General features: G+C 53.1%; 1 protein-coding gene across 1 annotated transcript in view; it reads right to left on the bottom strand.

The window, feature by feature from the left end:
• Positions 1-15,581, bottom strand: part of GLI2 (GLI family zinc finger 2) — a 225,121-nt gene that overhangs the window by 52,779 nt on the left and 156,761 nt on the right. Inside the window, 1 exon segment of the mRNA XM_025855157.2 lies at positions 13,606-13,711. Coding sequence (XP_025710942.1) covers positions 13,606-13,711 — 106 coding nt within the window.

Raw genomic sequence — 15,581 nt, 5'->3', positions numbered from 1 at the left:
CCCCAGGGACCGCTGGCTCACATGCCCTCATCCTGCCTTTGGGCTGAGAGGCTACCACCCACCAGGATCACAGGGCCATGGGTGGAGTCAGAGGGCTCAGAGTGGGGAGGCGGTGACCCCTCTGCTGTTGCCCAGCTGCTCAGGGCCAGGCACCCACTTTCTCAGAAACACTAGGCAGTTGGCCTTGAGCCCGCTGATCAGCTAGAGGGGAAATAAATACCCCAAAGCTGGCCTTCCTGCTCTGAGCTACTGTCCTCCTCAAACTGGGGCTCCTTAGCACCAGGCCTGGCTGAGCAGGGCAAGCATGTGTCTGTTTTCTCCAGGGCATCCCTGAAGGGCAAGGTCAGCGCCCGCTGCCCTAGGCCTACTAGCGGATAGAGCTCCAAGGATCTCCTCTGGGCGGAGTTCAATCTCTTCAGCAAGGGTTTTGTGTTGGTTTGGGTTTTGTTTTTCAGTTTTCTGTTTGTTTGGTTGGTTTGCGGTATGTGAAACTGTACGTTGGCAAGCTTGCTCACCACGCCTTCCATATATTAATTTTAAAAGTTCCAGAAATCAAGCCCCTTTCAACATGCACCAAGGGGGTTTGCAACTAGAAAGAGATGTACACTGAATTCTTTTGGAAAGCACCGGAGAACCGCGCCTCTCGAATCAGAGCCCAATTCACTTTTTTTTTGCGACCATCGGCATGTTCCTATGCATCTGGGCTGCACTCTGCCCACGTGGGGAGGCTCTGTAAATCAGCAAAAAGGCTCACTGTAAACAGGGCCTGGGACCACAGCATCCAGCCATTCACTGATTTGTTTGTGTGTTCAAGCATTATTCCCTTGGTCGGCCAACGTTCACTGAGCGTGGCCCCTGAGGGCCCCTGAGGGGAGCTGGGGGTCTGAGGAAGACTCAGCCAGCACCCCACACCTAGGAATTCAAAAACTCAACTGACAAGTGCTGCGCCAGGTGTGTCTGGGTCAACTCTGACTTTCCCAGGGCTCACTTAAACCCATACACGCACTGATCCCAGCAGAGTGCATCAATTGCCACAAAGCTGTGGTGATGACAAGCTGTTAGGGTGATGATCCTGGGGGAGCACCCCAGATCCAGCCATGAGTTCAGGAAATCACAGCCCCCTGAGCCTATGGTTCACCTCAGTGCCTTGACAGAATCATGGGTCTGGGACCTCTGGGGTCATGGAGGAGAGTGGACACTAACTGTAGCCTACAAAGAGTATACAAGGTACCAGAGCAGAAAGAAGGGTGGGAGGGAAAGAATTCATTCACTCTGTTGGGGCAATATGAGAAAGCTTCCTGCAGGAGGTGGCATCTGAAACTGGGTCTCAACTCTTATAGAGAAATGGAAAGGAGGCAGTGAGTGGTGCAGGCCTGGTATTCCGAGGCAGGAGGACAGCTGAACAAAGAGCAGGTCATACCGGGGAATAGCTACCAGAGTCCAGGAGCTGAAAGGCAGACCACACAGCTGATGGGAGAGGAATGTGTGGGAAAAACCTTAAGGAAATGTTGATAACCTGACCTGGGTTATACAAGGAATTTCTCTTCATCCAGACACTTCACTGTGGGGGTGAAGAAAACAAACACAAACTGAGAGAAGATATCTGCAACACAGATAACTAATTATGGAATGAGTGGCCTTCATATATAAAAAGCTTGTTCACATCAATATGAAAAAGGCAACTCCATACAGAAAGGAGCAAAATAACTCCAAAGGCACTTTGCAAGCAGGAAACATTACTGGCCAATAAACACAGGAAAGGATGCTCAGCCTCATCAGTAATCAGGGAAATAGAAAATCCAAATCACAGGAGATACCAAAATTGAGGCAACCATTTAAACGTTGCTGACATTACCCTGGTAACAAGGATGTGGAGTGAGCTGAGCCCTCAAGCCCTGCTGGTGGCAAAACCAGCCAAGCAAAAGTCTGCCAACATCTGGGGGTAAAATGTGAATAACCCATGACTCAGCGATTTCACTCCTGGACACGCATTTACTCTAAGGAACAGCCAGCTGTCCAGGGGGCCTGGAGGACGGTACGAGAGCATTCGCTGCAATAATGTTCAAAATCGCCAAAACAAAACAAAAAAATCGCCAAAACACAGGCACATCCCAGATGCCTGTCAATACAGACTGCCCCAGAGTAGTGAGAATTCATGAATAAGAGTCTCAGGCATTGACGGCTGAATCTCTGGAACATAATTTGACCCATGAAAGTAGTTTCCCAATGAATCCGCTTGCAATGATTCTGTTTATACCCAGCCCACAGAGCAAAACTAAACAATGTGTTGTTAGGGGAGTCAGACATAAGGTGGAACTGTCATGGAATGCAAGAGGATGAGAAACTCCAAATCCCAGAGCGTGGCAGGAGGGGGAGCCCCTGGGGCAGGACCGTGGAGACCCCAAACGTGCCGGCATGTCCCCAATCCTTAGGCCAGGCAGGGAATGACAGTGTATGATATCATTACTCTCTATAACTTAACCATGCTTCCGCTCTTCCTTTTGTGTGTCTTCAATAGTAAATGAGCCTAAAGCTTAAAAGAGGAGGGCTGGCTTCTGGTTCGAAGTTGGCTGAGTGGATGGGGGCTCTGTGGTGGGGAGCAGAGCAACCGTGGGTCTGGTTGTGAACTTGTGTGGGCTGCTGGGAAGCCTTTGGGGGCTCAGTGGTTGTCTCCCTGCCACCCAGTGGGCTCCTCTTGGCTTCTCCATCCGTCTGCTGCCCAGGCTCCCTGCTGGCCAGCCCCAGCCCGTCCGACAGGCCTGCTCTGCGGCCGACACACGTCTTTATACACAGGCAGTCCATTCGACCCTCCGCGCACCCCGTTCCCATTACAGACCCGCACACTCCAGCAGACCTAGCCGAGCGCCAACTTTCAGCTGTCACTCCCTACGCAGAGCCATAATAAAGAAATCACTGTTTTCAGCTGACAAAGAGCAGATTTCTTACTAAGTAAACACTGATGTTTTGGTAGGGAAATTAGGTTATAAAACTGCGCCTACAAAGGAGGCCATACACATGGACTTGGTTAAGATCTAGCCACACAGGCAAGAGGGGTTAATTCAATTGCCCACCCTTTATCACATTTTTGTCCCTTTGGAACAGAAGGATAGGAAGGTTATGGGCTTTTTCAAGTATAAAAACTAAAAAAGCATAAAAGACAAGAGGGAAGTTATCAAGGAGACTTTTTTTTCCTAGCAAAGTGATGACTTGCACAGCGCTGGGGTGGGGGAGAGACCTTGGATGTGAGCCATGTGTTGGGGGGTGGTGAGGCAGGAACACAGCTGGCCCCAAGGAAGAGGCCCTGGGGGAACCAGGCCTAGATTAGGCCCTCTCCAAGTGACCTGTGGTGTGGGTTAACCTCTGGGGATGGGAGGCCTTTGTCTGTAAGAACAGCCAACCTTGGCTGAGCATAGCTGAGCTGAAGCTTCCAGAAAGTCACAGCTCTATGGGGACTGTCCTATCACAGGGCAAATGCAAAGGGGGTGGACCCGGAGCCATGGAAGGAATGAGACATGTGGTCTTGGGGCAGGAGGAGCCTTCAGGAAAAGGAGGGGTTTCGTTACACTGCCCTCGGGGTCTGCGTTTAAGCCATGAGAAAAGTCCAGGCGGGGGCAGGGGTGGGGGGGGGGCGGGCTCCACACAGGGAAACTCCTCCACAGTGAGAATTCTTCAACTCTGGCCTCTCCTGCCAAAGGGGTTGTGGAATTTCCTTTCCTGGATGCCTGTCAAAACGAGATGGATAATCTCAAATAGTTTAGATAAAAGTCTTCTTAGAGGTGGGTGTGCGGCTGAGTTTTACCAAACTTGTGAGTCCATTAGTGGGTACAATGGAAAGGGCTCCTCTTCATACTGGCATCTGTGTCGGCCTGGGAGTGGAGGCCCCGCATTGGAACAGGGGTAACCCCAAGAAGACCATGGAGCCCCACGGCAGGCTGGGGCTAGGGGTGGGATCGGGAGAGACAGGCCTCCCATGCCTTCCTCCTGGTAAACGTTTCCCATTCCTGGCTTCCTAGTGTCCCGGGCTTCCCCGCCCCCCCTTTCTAGCACACCACTCTGTAACTGCCCCATTTCTCCTCCTTCCCCTCCAAGACCATAAGATATGTGTGGGCAGCAAGGCTGGGCCTCCTTGGGCCTGGATCCCCAACACCTGGCCCGAGGCTGGCCCCTCCTAGGCACGGGGTGGTTGACGTCAGAGGAATAAGCACTAAGAACTTCCCCACCTGAGTTAAGCAACAGCTAAACTTGACTTGCTTGGGCAGGGCAGGTCAAGTTCATGTGTCAGAAACGCAGCTCCGGCAGGAGAGAATGGGAGAAGGGGCTCCCACGGTGCCCAACGTATTTCTTCATCTCCGTGGGCACCAGGGCAAGTAAGCGACGCAGCAGTGCTAACTGCAGCAAGCCTCGGGGGCAGGGCACCGCTCAAGAATCCCAACAGGTGTTGACTAAGGCCGGTAGGAGTGACCTCCAGCAACAGCCCCTGGGACACGGTAAATCCAGCAGTCAGGAACTGGGCTGAATGAATGCATTCTGGGCCCTGGCATCAGCTTCCACCCAGAGTGGACACCCCAGACATGTGCACTGGGAGAGGACCCCACCTCAAAGGCCAATCTATCCCATAACTGAAAATTTACTCTTAGTGATTATTTCCTTTGGATTGATCATTGTTCCGTTCCCTTGTCTGCCAGCAGGGATAACCGCCTGTAGCCCTAAGACTTACAAGGAGATGCCACTTCCTCTCCAAGGACAATCACGGCACAGAGAAAAGCTCAGGATTAAGGGTCAGTTCTCACTTACTGAGTGATCTTGGGAAGTTCTTAAATTCTGGGAACCTCGAGTTTTCTGCTGTATGAAATGGGGAGAATATCACCTACCTCATAGGGTGTTGGGGGGCACTGGATATGACTCCATTTGCCCAGCACCCACCAGGGTGCCTGGAATGAAATGTGGGTTTACTTCTGGTCTCAACACAAGGGTGAAAAGAGCAAATCACTGTCCAGTGCTCGCTACGTAGCAGGGGCTGTTCTACGTGCTTTATACATACTCCCTCACCTTATCCTCAAAACCACCCCATGGGTTACTCTTGTATCCCCATTTTAGAGATGGGGAAGCCAAGGCTCATGGGAGGTTAAACTGTCAGCCCAAACATAGAGGGTATAAATAGCATAAGTAGGATTTGAACCCTGGCCCTACCCCACTCTGCCCACATCCTGGGGGTGTGGGACGGGCTATGCCAAGGTGATGGGGGCCCAGCGGGACGGGAGAAGAACCAGAAAGACCACCTCTCAACTTTGCAGGACCTTTCCACCAGGAAGCCCCTCCCCACACCTGCTTTGCATGCCCTCCCCCACTGCAGACCCGCCTCATTTCTGCACATCAAGATTTGCTTCACTCCCGGGGCCCCTGCTGCCCTGGGCTGACCACATGGGCTCTCTCCAAAGCCCAGAGCCAGGCAGTTCCTCTTCTGCGAGGGGCTGGCGTTCAGCACGGATCAAAGAGCGGGCCGGCTTATCAGACACGCTCCTCATTAAACTTTTACAGGCCAGATTCCATTATAAATGAGCTGTCTGTCCCACACCGCAGAGCATGTTCCCGGAGCTGGGAATCTGAAGACCTCGGAGCCGGGAGAGTCTTTAGCAGAGGCGTCAGTGCGGAGAGGGGCCCTCTAGGGTTAAACTGCCCGGGTTCCAGTCACAGCTTTGCTACTTACTAGGAGGATGTCGCTAGCGAAAGCAGGCAACCGCACTGTGCCTCAGTTTCTCCTCTTAGCAAGTGGGAGTGACAATGCTGCCTTCCTCATAGGGGGCTGATGAGGGTTACGTGGTATAATCCAGAGGGCTGGCCCCGGGCTGCTGGGACTGTACCTCAGTTAGCCTGGCCCCAGCATCCGGCTGCCCACAGGGGTCCCAAAGGCACGCTTACATCACCATGAGCCGAGGCTCCACACCTATTTGCCACCCAGTCCTCAGACAGCTAAGGGAGGAAGGCCAGCTGCCCTACAAACTCCCTAGTCCCAGAGTTCTCTGGGCTCCGTGTCTCCCCGCTCTCTAGCTGCTCTGAAGAACTGGTCGGCTACAGCAGGTTTAAAGGAGCACTCACTTGGAGATAAAAGGCCAACTCGGACTCCAGTGAGGAGGAGAACAAGGCCTCTGGTGGGCAGCCCTGGGCCCACCCAGCATCTCAGCCCAGAAGCCAGGCAGAGAGGCCCTTCCGCCCGCTCTTTCTTCCATGGATCTCTGAACAGAAGTGCGCATATTTGCTGAGGGAAGAGAATGTTCTTTGTGAAACACAAAGCCAGTCCTCTCTGAACCGTGAACCTAATTGTGTGGTGCCAAGAATAAAGAAGAAAATATTACTATCTTCCTGCTCCTCGGTGACTGGCTGAGGACAGGGCTCTCAGGGACCCAGGACGACGCAGGCTGTGTGTTTATTAATCTCACGACGAGCAGGTGCAGTTTTTATTTAACACTGACCTTGGGAAAAGCCATCTTCAAATCCCTCCAGATTAGAAAGTTCAGGAGCTCAGCCAGCAACAGCACTACTTTCTTAAGTGAAGCGCACCAACAGAGGGGCTAAACATCCCCATTAATATGCAGTCACCAGGACGGGGTGGCTTCAGACATCCTTAACGGCTCTCCCAGGGGGCTCTGGGTAATTTGCACGCGCGACAAAGTGTGCAGATGATGGTGGAAGGCGGAGGTCCTCGCACCCACCAGCTGGCGTTTCCTCTTTTCTTAAAGTACCTGGGCCAGCATGTTGATTTTGCATGAATTGATAGCTAAGCCCCAGAGCCATCTGTCCCCAGCAGGACCCCCTCCTCCTCTCTCCTTGTCTCTCAGGGTGGCCTTGGGCCGTGACCGCTGGAACCCTGCTCACCAACTACAGCTCAAGATCAAGTGATCTGCAGGGGAGCGACTCGTGGTGGTCAGCTCTAGAGCCTAGGCAGGTGGTGCGGGTCACAGAGGTCAGAGGTCAGGTATGGAACCAGGCAAGAAGAGAGAGAGGGGGACTGTCCTTCCTGTGGCTGAGACGTTGTAGCTGTCTTCGTTCCATATGCTCGTCCCCTTTCACAAGCTGAGAATATGGACAGCTTTAGGTCAACTTGTGGGCACTGCATCTGTGAATGGGTGATAAAAAGGAACCAGGGGATTTTTAATACCCCATACTTCGAAGTCGTTATCATTGAGAGAAAAAGCCCTACAGCCTGCTGATTTGATGACTCTGGCAAGGCAACAAACACCTCCGGGCCTATTTTCTTGGGTATAAAATAAGCAGGGTGGCCTGCGGTGGTCCCCAGACTCTGGCCTGTAGGTAAAGAAGCAGATACTCAGTCCTCACCCTAGCCTGAGAGAGCCAGAACTTCTGGGACTGGACCGAAGAACATGCATCTTTAAGACACAGCCGAGTTCAGATTGGCAGCCAGGTTTGAGAACTGCAGCACGAGACGGTCTCGGTAACCCCTCTGGGTGGGAAGCAGCTGGAACTGGTCTGCTCTGAAGCCCCAGGGCAAAGCTGGGATGAGAAGGACCCCATAAGCAACATGGGGAATCGAAGGGCAACCCCAGCCTCCTGAACCAGGAACCTGAACTTCTACCTTCCCCGACAGGACATGGGTTGATCCTGGTTCAGGGCAGCCCATACTCCTGCTTGTGTGACTGCATGCACGGGGCAAATGGGGAGCTCCAGCTGGGGGCCCCACAGTGCCATGCCTCAGCCTCTGTCCCCACAACACCCGGCAAGCCTGTTTCCTAGGGGCAGGGGCCAGCAAGGGATCCAAAGAGGTCCCCTTTCCCACAGCAGTTGCAAGGCTATGGAAAGTCTGCAGGGAGTGTTTGCCCCCATCCCCTGGCTGGCCTTGTCTTCTCGCCCTTGAGAATGGACTCTTGGACCCTCAGGATCATAACCTCATGGGGCTGGGGGTGGTCACAAGAGAACCCCGCCTGACCAACAAGAACAACACCTCTACCCACTTATCTCCCCAACATGTGTGGTTTACACATAAGAAATGCTGCCCCAGGAGTCCACGGGCAGTGCCATCTACTCTTCCAGAACCACCTGAGCCTTAGCGAGCTATGCAAACCCTGCTGTGGGTCTGTACTTCTAGGAGACGCGGGAAGGTGGCTGTCAGGATGGGGGCGGGGGCATCCATGAAGAAGCCGGCCCTGCGTGCTGGCTGAGTGTCCACATGCTGCACCCCATGCCCCACTCTTCCCTGTGTGGCTGCCTGTGGGAGGGGAGGGCCGTCACCTGGACCCTGGGACCTTTGCCGTGGCCCCCCCACGTCTCCTACCCATCCCCAAACTGCTCCTACAGGTGTCCTGGAACCAAATCTGACCACTCCCTCTTACTCCTGGTTGCCGAGAGGATAAAGTCCAAATTCTTCAACTGGGAGAAAAAAGACCCCTCCTCTCTCTATCCCCAGTGGTACTCCTTCTGTCCTGTTTTCCACCTTCTTACGTCACAGCCACAAGGAAGAATCCTCTTCAAAGGTCATGCCACGGCCTGCCTCTGCCACAAGGTGCCTGGGCCTGCCATGACCCCCGCCCTCATAAGCAAATAGCAACCGTCAGAATCATCATTGTTAACATCTACTCAATGTTTCCAAACTATTCTCACTGCTTTATTTATATGATCCCATTGAATCCTCAAAATGACTCCACAGATGGGGTAGGTACTGTCACGACAGCCGATTACAGATGGAAAAACTGAGGTTTATTCATTCAGGTTGGTAAGCTCTCCCAAGTTCAGAGCCAGGGTTCCAGGCCAGCTAGCGGGTCAGGGCTGGTGACAGATCACTCCCACGGCTCCAGTGGCGAGCACAACCAGCTCACGGTGGAGCACCGCACGCGGAGCCCTTGTGCACAAGGCGCCCAATCCCTGGGCCGTGAGGACCACGAGAGCCAATGGGCGGTGGCCCCGGCGCGGAGCGGTAGACCAAGGCTCCCGCTCGGGCTGACAAGAGATGACACCGCACCTCATTTGCTGCGCAACGTTTGTGTAATTAGACACATGAGGCGCCGCAGAGGAGGCGTGGGCTACAGCAGGGGCTTGACGGATTGGGCACGCCACTGGGCTCCTCTCGCATTAATCACACAAGCCAGAGCCACGGGGCCGTTGTTTTCTTAGAGGCCTTGTCCTGTTTCCCATCTGAGGCACGGAGGGGGAAGGGTGAAAGGGTCCCGAAGCACTCACCATGTCCCCCTGTGGCCAGGTGGGGACCGACCACCCTGAGGCTAATGGGGAGCCCCTGGGAGCCCACCCCGGCAGGGCGCGGGGCTCTGGGAACACAGCACTGCGGCCCATCACCACTTGGGTGTTAACCCAGACAGGCCGGCCCTGGCTGGGGAGGGGAGGCCTGCACGCCCGCCTTGCGGGGATGACACGGGGCAAGTCGGTGTGCCTCTCTGAAGCCCAGCACCTGCGCGCTCACGAGGCCGTCAACAAGGCACACCTGCCTCCCAGCAGAGCCCGGCTGCCCCAGGCCCTGCACACGCTGTTGACACCCTTTATTGTATTCTACTGGGTGATGTCACGCTGGCCACTGGGGCTTGGTGATCCCGAATAAGCCCCAGAGCTGTCCCTGCCCGAATCCCTGGAATCCGGGACCGTAACCTTCTAGGGGAAAAAGGACTTTGCAGATGTGATGGAGTTGAGGATCCTGAGACAGGAAGATTATCTTGGATTATCTGGGTGGACCCTCAAAGCCATCGCCGGCCCTTTAGAAGAGAGGCAGAGGGAGAAAAGCATTACGGAAGAGGAAGAAGGATTCGAGCCCAGAAGCAGGCGGTGGCGGGGGCGGTGCGGTGGGAAGAAGCCCACGTGACCAGAGGCATGGGTTCCCGGCTGAGGCACACAAGTGGCCTCCAGAAACTAGGGAAGTCAAGGAAATAGAGTCTCCAGAAGGAACCAACACCCTGCCAACACCTTGACTTATTTCAGACTTCTGCCCTCCTGAACCGTGTGAGAGTTAAGTATCATTTTAAACCACAGGGGAATCTGTTACAGCAGCGAGAGGAGACTGATACACCGCCCTTCAGGCATCAAGTCGGGTTCAAGAGTCATCTGGGCCAGTGAGTGACAAGGCCATTTCCACAGGCCCACTCGCCTGGCCAGACTTCCCGGCTGTCTGCCATGAAGGCTTTCTATTTCTCCGGGTGCTCTGCCTGTACCCCATCCCTCACTGGCCAGGAAGGAAGCAGGCCCAGAGAGGGGACATGACTCGTGTCCAACCCAGGGCTGGTGAGTAGCACAGCCTGGAGAAGACTCAGGGACTGCCTCCTAGCTCTCCACCAGCCCAAGGTGGGGACAGCACCGAGGGCCCCCTACCCAATGCCAGGGCCTTGCCTGCAGCAGCATCCCAAACATGAGCCCCACCCCGGTGTTGCTGACTCATCAACTGGGCCTGCGGCTGGAGAATCTGCATCCCTCACAGGCTCCCAGGGGACCGGTGGTCATCCATGTGCTCCCAAGGGAGAGGCCTGGGCTCAGGGGGTTGTAATTAGATTTCTAACCCTCCCACTCTGTAAGCAGGCAACCCCGGTGGTTAATATTTCACCTCTCCTTGCTGCCTCAGTTCCTTCCTCTGTAAAATGGAATGATACAAAATGCCCATCTCACAGGGCTGTGAGAGGGTTAAGGGAGATGAGGCACGTGAAGTCCGTACAACAGAGCCTGGTCAGTAGGTGGGAACGATTAGGAGAAATGGCAGTCATCAGTGGTGGGGTCTACTTTAGCTCTGTGGTGATCGCTAGGCATGTGGGGACACGTGAGCCGAGACAGTCACCTCACAGTGATGCCATCCTGTGTGGACTGTGCCTCCAGGGAGAGATCAGCACCGGCCGCGTCTCTGACCAGCACCCGGCCCCTTCCAGGGGGCCCTTCCCTGCGGGTGTGCTGTGCCCAGGATCTCTGTCACTGAACCAGCCCAGCATTTCTCAGGAGCAGAAAGTCAGCAATTCTAATCCCCTCCCAAATTGGGACTCAGCTCCTTGATTCTCCTTCAGGGCTCAGATGCCGCCAACTGAGCCATTTTCGGGTGATCCACTAGCTCCAAGCACGTGCACCCCCCCCCCCACTGTGGTCTCAGGCCCTGCAGCTGGAGGGTCTGGGAGCCTGGCAGAGGCCTGAAAGGGCCCCATCACCTACCAGGTGGGCACAGGGTGCCAGCAGCAGACCCTCTTCAAGGGAGAACCAGCGACACACACTGACATGAGATGAGAAGTTTCCAACATTTGAAAGGCCCCGAGAGACAACTTGCGGGGCCTCCCAATGCGCAAATCTGGGACCATTTCAACCACACACAAATAGTGACGACAATAGAGTATAACTCAGAATAATACGCCTGTCCATGCATTTATTTGGTATAAATAAATAATCAAAGAAAGGAAGACATGGGGGTGGGGAGAAGGGACCATTCCTTACAGGAGAATTCCAGGCAAAAAATGCAGAAGGAATGATGGAAACAAAAAAATCACCATTTGGAAAACACTAATAATATGGTTTCTGTCGAGAACCATCTGATGGATGTGAAAGGAGGTAAAAATTTGATAAAACACAGGATATTTACATATTGCCGAAGTCTCAGCCCCTCCCCTAAGATACTTATTAGTGACAAAGGGACCAACTTTAAAGTGGAGAAACCCTGCAGACCTCACCTTAGCTAACTGAGCTGCAGCGATGAGAAAGATGAACCTCTCCCGTGATGAGAACTATTGTCATTGTGTGTGTCTCCTGACATAACACACTAGGAAGGACACAGCGCCACCTTTATGGCATTATTCCTCAAAATGCTTATTCTGAATTTCATCATGAGGCAAATTCAGGCAAGTGTCCCCAATCGAGGACACCTATACATTTTGTACTGGCCTGTCCTCTTCGAGAAGGTCAAGGTCATGAAAGACAAGAGAAACTAATCCAGCCATGAGCCTGGATTAAAGGAGGTTTGACCACGAAATGCAAAGGCCGCATCCCGAACAGGGGAAAAAAAGACATGAGTGGGGCAACTGAGGAAATGTGGATACAATTTACAAGTCACTTAATGACCCTGTATCAGTCTTCGGTCACGTAGGATGTGACCCCTGGGGGAGCCCAGCGGAGGGGATCATGGAAATCTTGGTGCTATTTTTGCAACTGTTTTCCATGTCTGAAATTATTTCAAAGTGAAAGATGCTTTTTTAAAAAAAAAAAGTCCCCGATTTTCTCTGCCTTGGGGAGGCAGCAATGGGTGCCCAGAAACAGGGGTTGCCTGGAGGCCGGGACCTCCTCAGTCACCAGCCTCCTCATCAGGCACAGTGCTGGCTTTGAACATAGGGAGTGCTCAGCCAGGAGCTGGGAGAGGCAGGAAGTAGGGTTTGTCTTCAAAAGGTGGAGAGCGCTCTCACTTAGCAAACACTGATCATGGACCTATTCTGTGTCAGCCACTGGCAAGGCAGCAAGGGGAGGGAAGCTCAGAGCCTGCTGGGGGGAAGGTGGGAAAACAGATCATTCCGGGGAAGGGGCCCCACTCAGTGTGGGGGACCCCGGTGCCCCAACAGGAGCATTCCTCTTGGAATGTGTGTGTTAGAACCCTGAACAGCAACTTGGCATGGACAGATGAGGTGGCTGGGTCCAGAGGGGCCCTGGGCCCAGTCGATCCTTTGCAGTAGGTTTCCTCCAAGCTGGTGTGGGGAGCGGCAAAGATGTGGGGGTAGGGCAAAAGTTTCAGCCTCTCCTATGGAAGCAGAATGGATGGGGTAGCACGGGGCCCGGTCTTAAAGTCATAAAGACCAAGAAAAGTGACATTAGCTACAGGCTTCGAGGCCTTCGGTGAGAACGAAGAGGGACAAGATTCAGCTTAGTGAGACGGCACTGGCACACATCCTTCTACGTGGGGGCCTCAAGGGAGGAGGCCCCAGAGTGTAACATGGACCTTGTCCTTATCAGGACGGTGATTCTATAGTATAGTGCCTAAACTGGGACATGTAAAAAGGGCGCTATGAATTATATATAATATAATTCGGTATAATATACCGTGACAATGTATAACTAAGGTCACCATACTTATTTTTTTTTTTAATTTTATTTATTTATTTGAGATAGAGCGAGTGAGAGAGGTAGCACGAGCGGGGAGAAGGGCAGAGGGAGAGAGAGGAGCAGGCTCCCCGCTGAGCAGGGAACCCGAAGCGGGACTCGATCCCAGGACCCCGGGATCATGACCTGAGCCAAAGGCAGATGCTTAACCAACTGAGCCACCCGGGTGCCCCTCAGGTCACCGTACTTGTATAGGACCTTTGGCCTGGAAGAAATTCCCACTGCATGGGTGCACACAGAGCCCCAAGGTGCTATGAATACACAGGGACAGCCCTCGGCGTTGGCAGTGGGGATGTGCGAGCTGAGCAGGGCTTCCTTCTCAGGTAACCAGAGGGAGCTGGGTGTTCACGTCCCACCTACACATTCACCCGGGGTCCTGGGCCAGCGCACTCCTGGTGGCAAGGAGGACTGCTGGCTTAGGACAGTGCAGACGAGGAACACCAGAGAGACAGACAGAGGCAGGACAAGTGGCTGAGGCTGCCGGCCTCCCCCGCAGCAGGTGACCACACGCCGGGCCGGTGGGCGGAGGGCAGAACTTACCCGTGCATGCCGTGGACAGAGTGGGGCTCGTAATGGTACCTTCCCTCCTGGTGTCTCATGTCAATCGGTAAGGGAGCATGGAGCGGTGGCAAAAGGTGCTGTGGCACTGTGGAGTGGGAGAGAGAAACAGGCCTTCAGAAACTTTTCCCCTCCCTCCAAAAGCAATTTTCAAAGGGCTTTAAAGCTCAGTGAATTTCAGAGCCCGAGTAGCCAGGACAGGGGGCTCCGCGCGGTGCCCTGGCTATCACACACCCACGGAGGGGGATGAATAAATAATCAAAGGCAGCCCGAGGATCCTACATCTTTCACATAAAAGATCCCCAACCGCGCTCTTGACAAAGACAAGCAGCTAAGTGCTCTTTGAACTCGGGGAGATTACAGGCTCAGCCGCAAATCAGGGCTGACAGAGCCGGCAGACTGCTGCCCATCTCGGCCGGGGCTACGTGTGGCTCCGGATGCTGCAGTCACCCTGGCTGGAAATATTTACCTAGAACCATCTGTGAAGCCAGAGCCCGCTCCCGGCGCAGCCCGCCTCAGGAAGGCCCAACCCCGCCGAGGCGCCTACCCCGTTCTATTGGGTCTGTTAATTCTCCAGCTCTTCGTATTAATGACTGACCCCCAAGTGAGCTGGAGGGTGCCTCCAAGATGCAGACGCCAGCACGTGAGCCTCGCTTCCAGAGTCATGTCAGCCTCCCGTCTGCACTTGGCCTGCCCTCAACAAATCATCATGATAATTGTAGGATGCTCTTTGCTTATTTAAAAAAAAAAAAAAAAAAAAAAATCCCTGGGTCCCCTGGAGGCAAACATAATTACAGGCTTTAGGAAAACAAGCCTCTTTAAAAAGTAGTTAGACCGGGAAAAGGGCTAAGAAGTGGAGATTTCTCAGTCAACTCTTATTGGGGTTGAAGGCCACGGGCCAGCAGGCGTGCGTGTGGAATCTGAATTGCAGAATCCTCGCAAGAGATGGGGATGGGTTTGTTTCTCGTGCGTACAGGTCAGCTGACTGCCCAGCCTACGGTAAGGGATGCAGACACATAATTCTGCTACCGGTTTCCCTGAAAACTGGTCCTGGGACTGTCCTATAAGCACTATGAATTCTTTTTTTTTATTGTGGTCAAGTATATGTAACCTAAAATTTACCATTTGAACCATTTTTAAGTGTATGGCTCAGTGGCATTATTACACTCAAACTGGGGGGCAACCACCATCCATTTCCAGAACTTTTCCATCTTCCAGAACTTGTCCCCATTAAACACTAATTCCCCATTCCTCTTCTCTCCTGGCCCCCCCGCAACCACCATTCACCTTTCTGTTGCCATGCATCTGACTATTCTACATACCTCATATGAGTGGAATCGTACGGTATTTGTCCTTTTCCGTCTAGCTCATGTCACTTAACATAATGTCCCCAAGGTTCACCTGGTATAGTATGTGTCAGAAGTTCCTTTTTAAGGCTGAATGACATTCCACTGTATGGATGTATTCCTGGTCTGGTTATCCATCCACTTGTCAACAGATACTTGGGTTGAACACCATGAATTCTTTTCTTTTTAAGATTTTTAAAAAAATTTTGCGGGCACCTGGGTGGCTCAGTTGGTTAAGCATCCGACTCTTGATTTCAGCTCAGGTTGTGATCTCAGGATTGTGAGATGGAGGCCCTCATTGGGCTCCACAGTGCATGTGGAGTCTGCTTAAGATTCTCTCTCTCCCTCTGCCCCTCCCCACTCCTGCTCGTGCATACTCCCTCTCTTAAAAAGAAAAAAAATTTTTTTTATTTTTAACTAATCTCGACACCCGACGTGGAGCTCAGACTCACAACCCCAAGATCAAGAGTCTCACACTCCACTGACTGAGCCACCATGAATTCTTAAAAGAAAATTTTCCCCCTGAAATTTTAACCTTAATTTTCACATACTCAAATTTATCTTCATAGTTCCACAAAACTGGCACCTTCCATGAGTACTGAGAACAACAAC

Source organism: Callorhinus ursinus, unplaced genomic scaffold (genome assembly GCF_003265705.2).
Source record: "Callorhinus ursinus isolate GAN/ISIS: 27379988/994484 unplaced genomic scaffold, GSC_fseal_2.0 scaffold2, whole genome shotgun sequence".
NCBI classification, from domain to species: Eukaryota; Metazoa; Chordata; class Mammalia; order Carnivora; family Otariidae; genus Callorhinus; species Callorhinus ursinus.
Note: the sequence above shows the minus strand (reverse complement) of the source record. Positions and strands in the feature narration are given on the sequence as shown.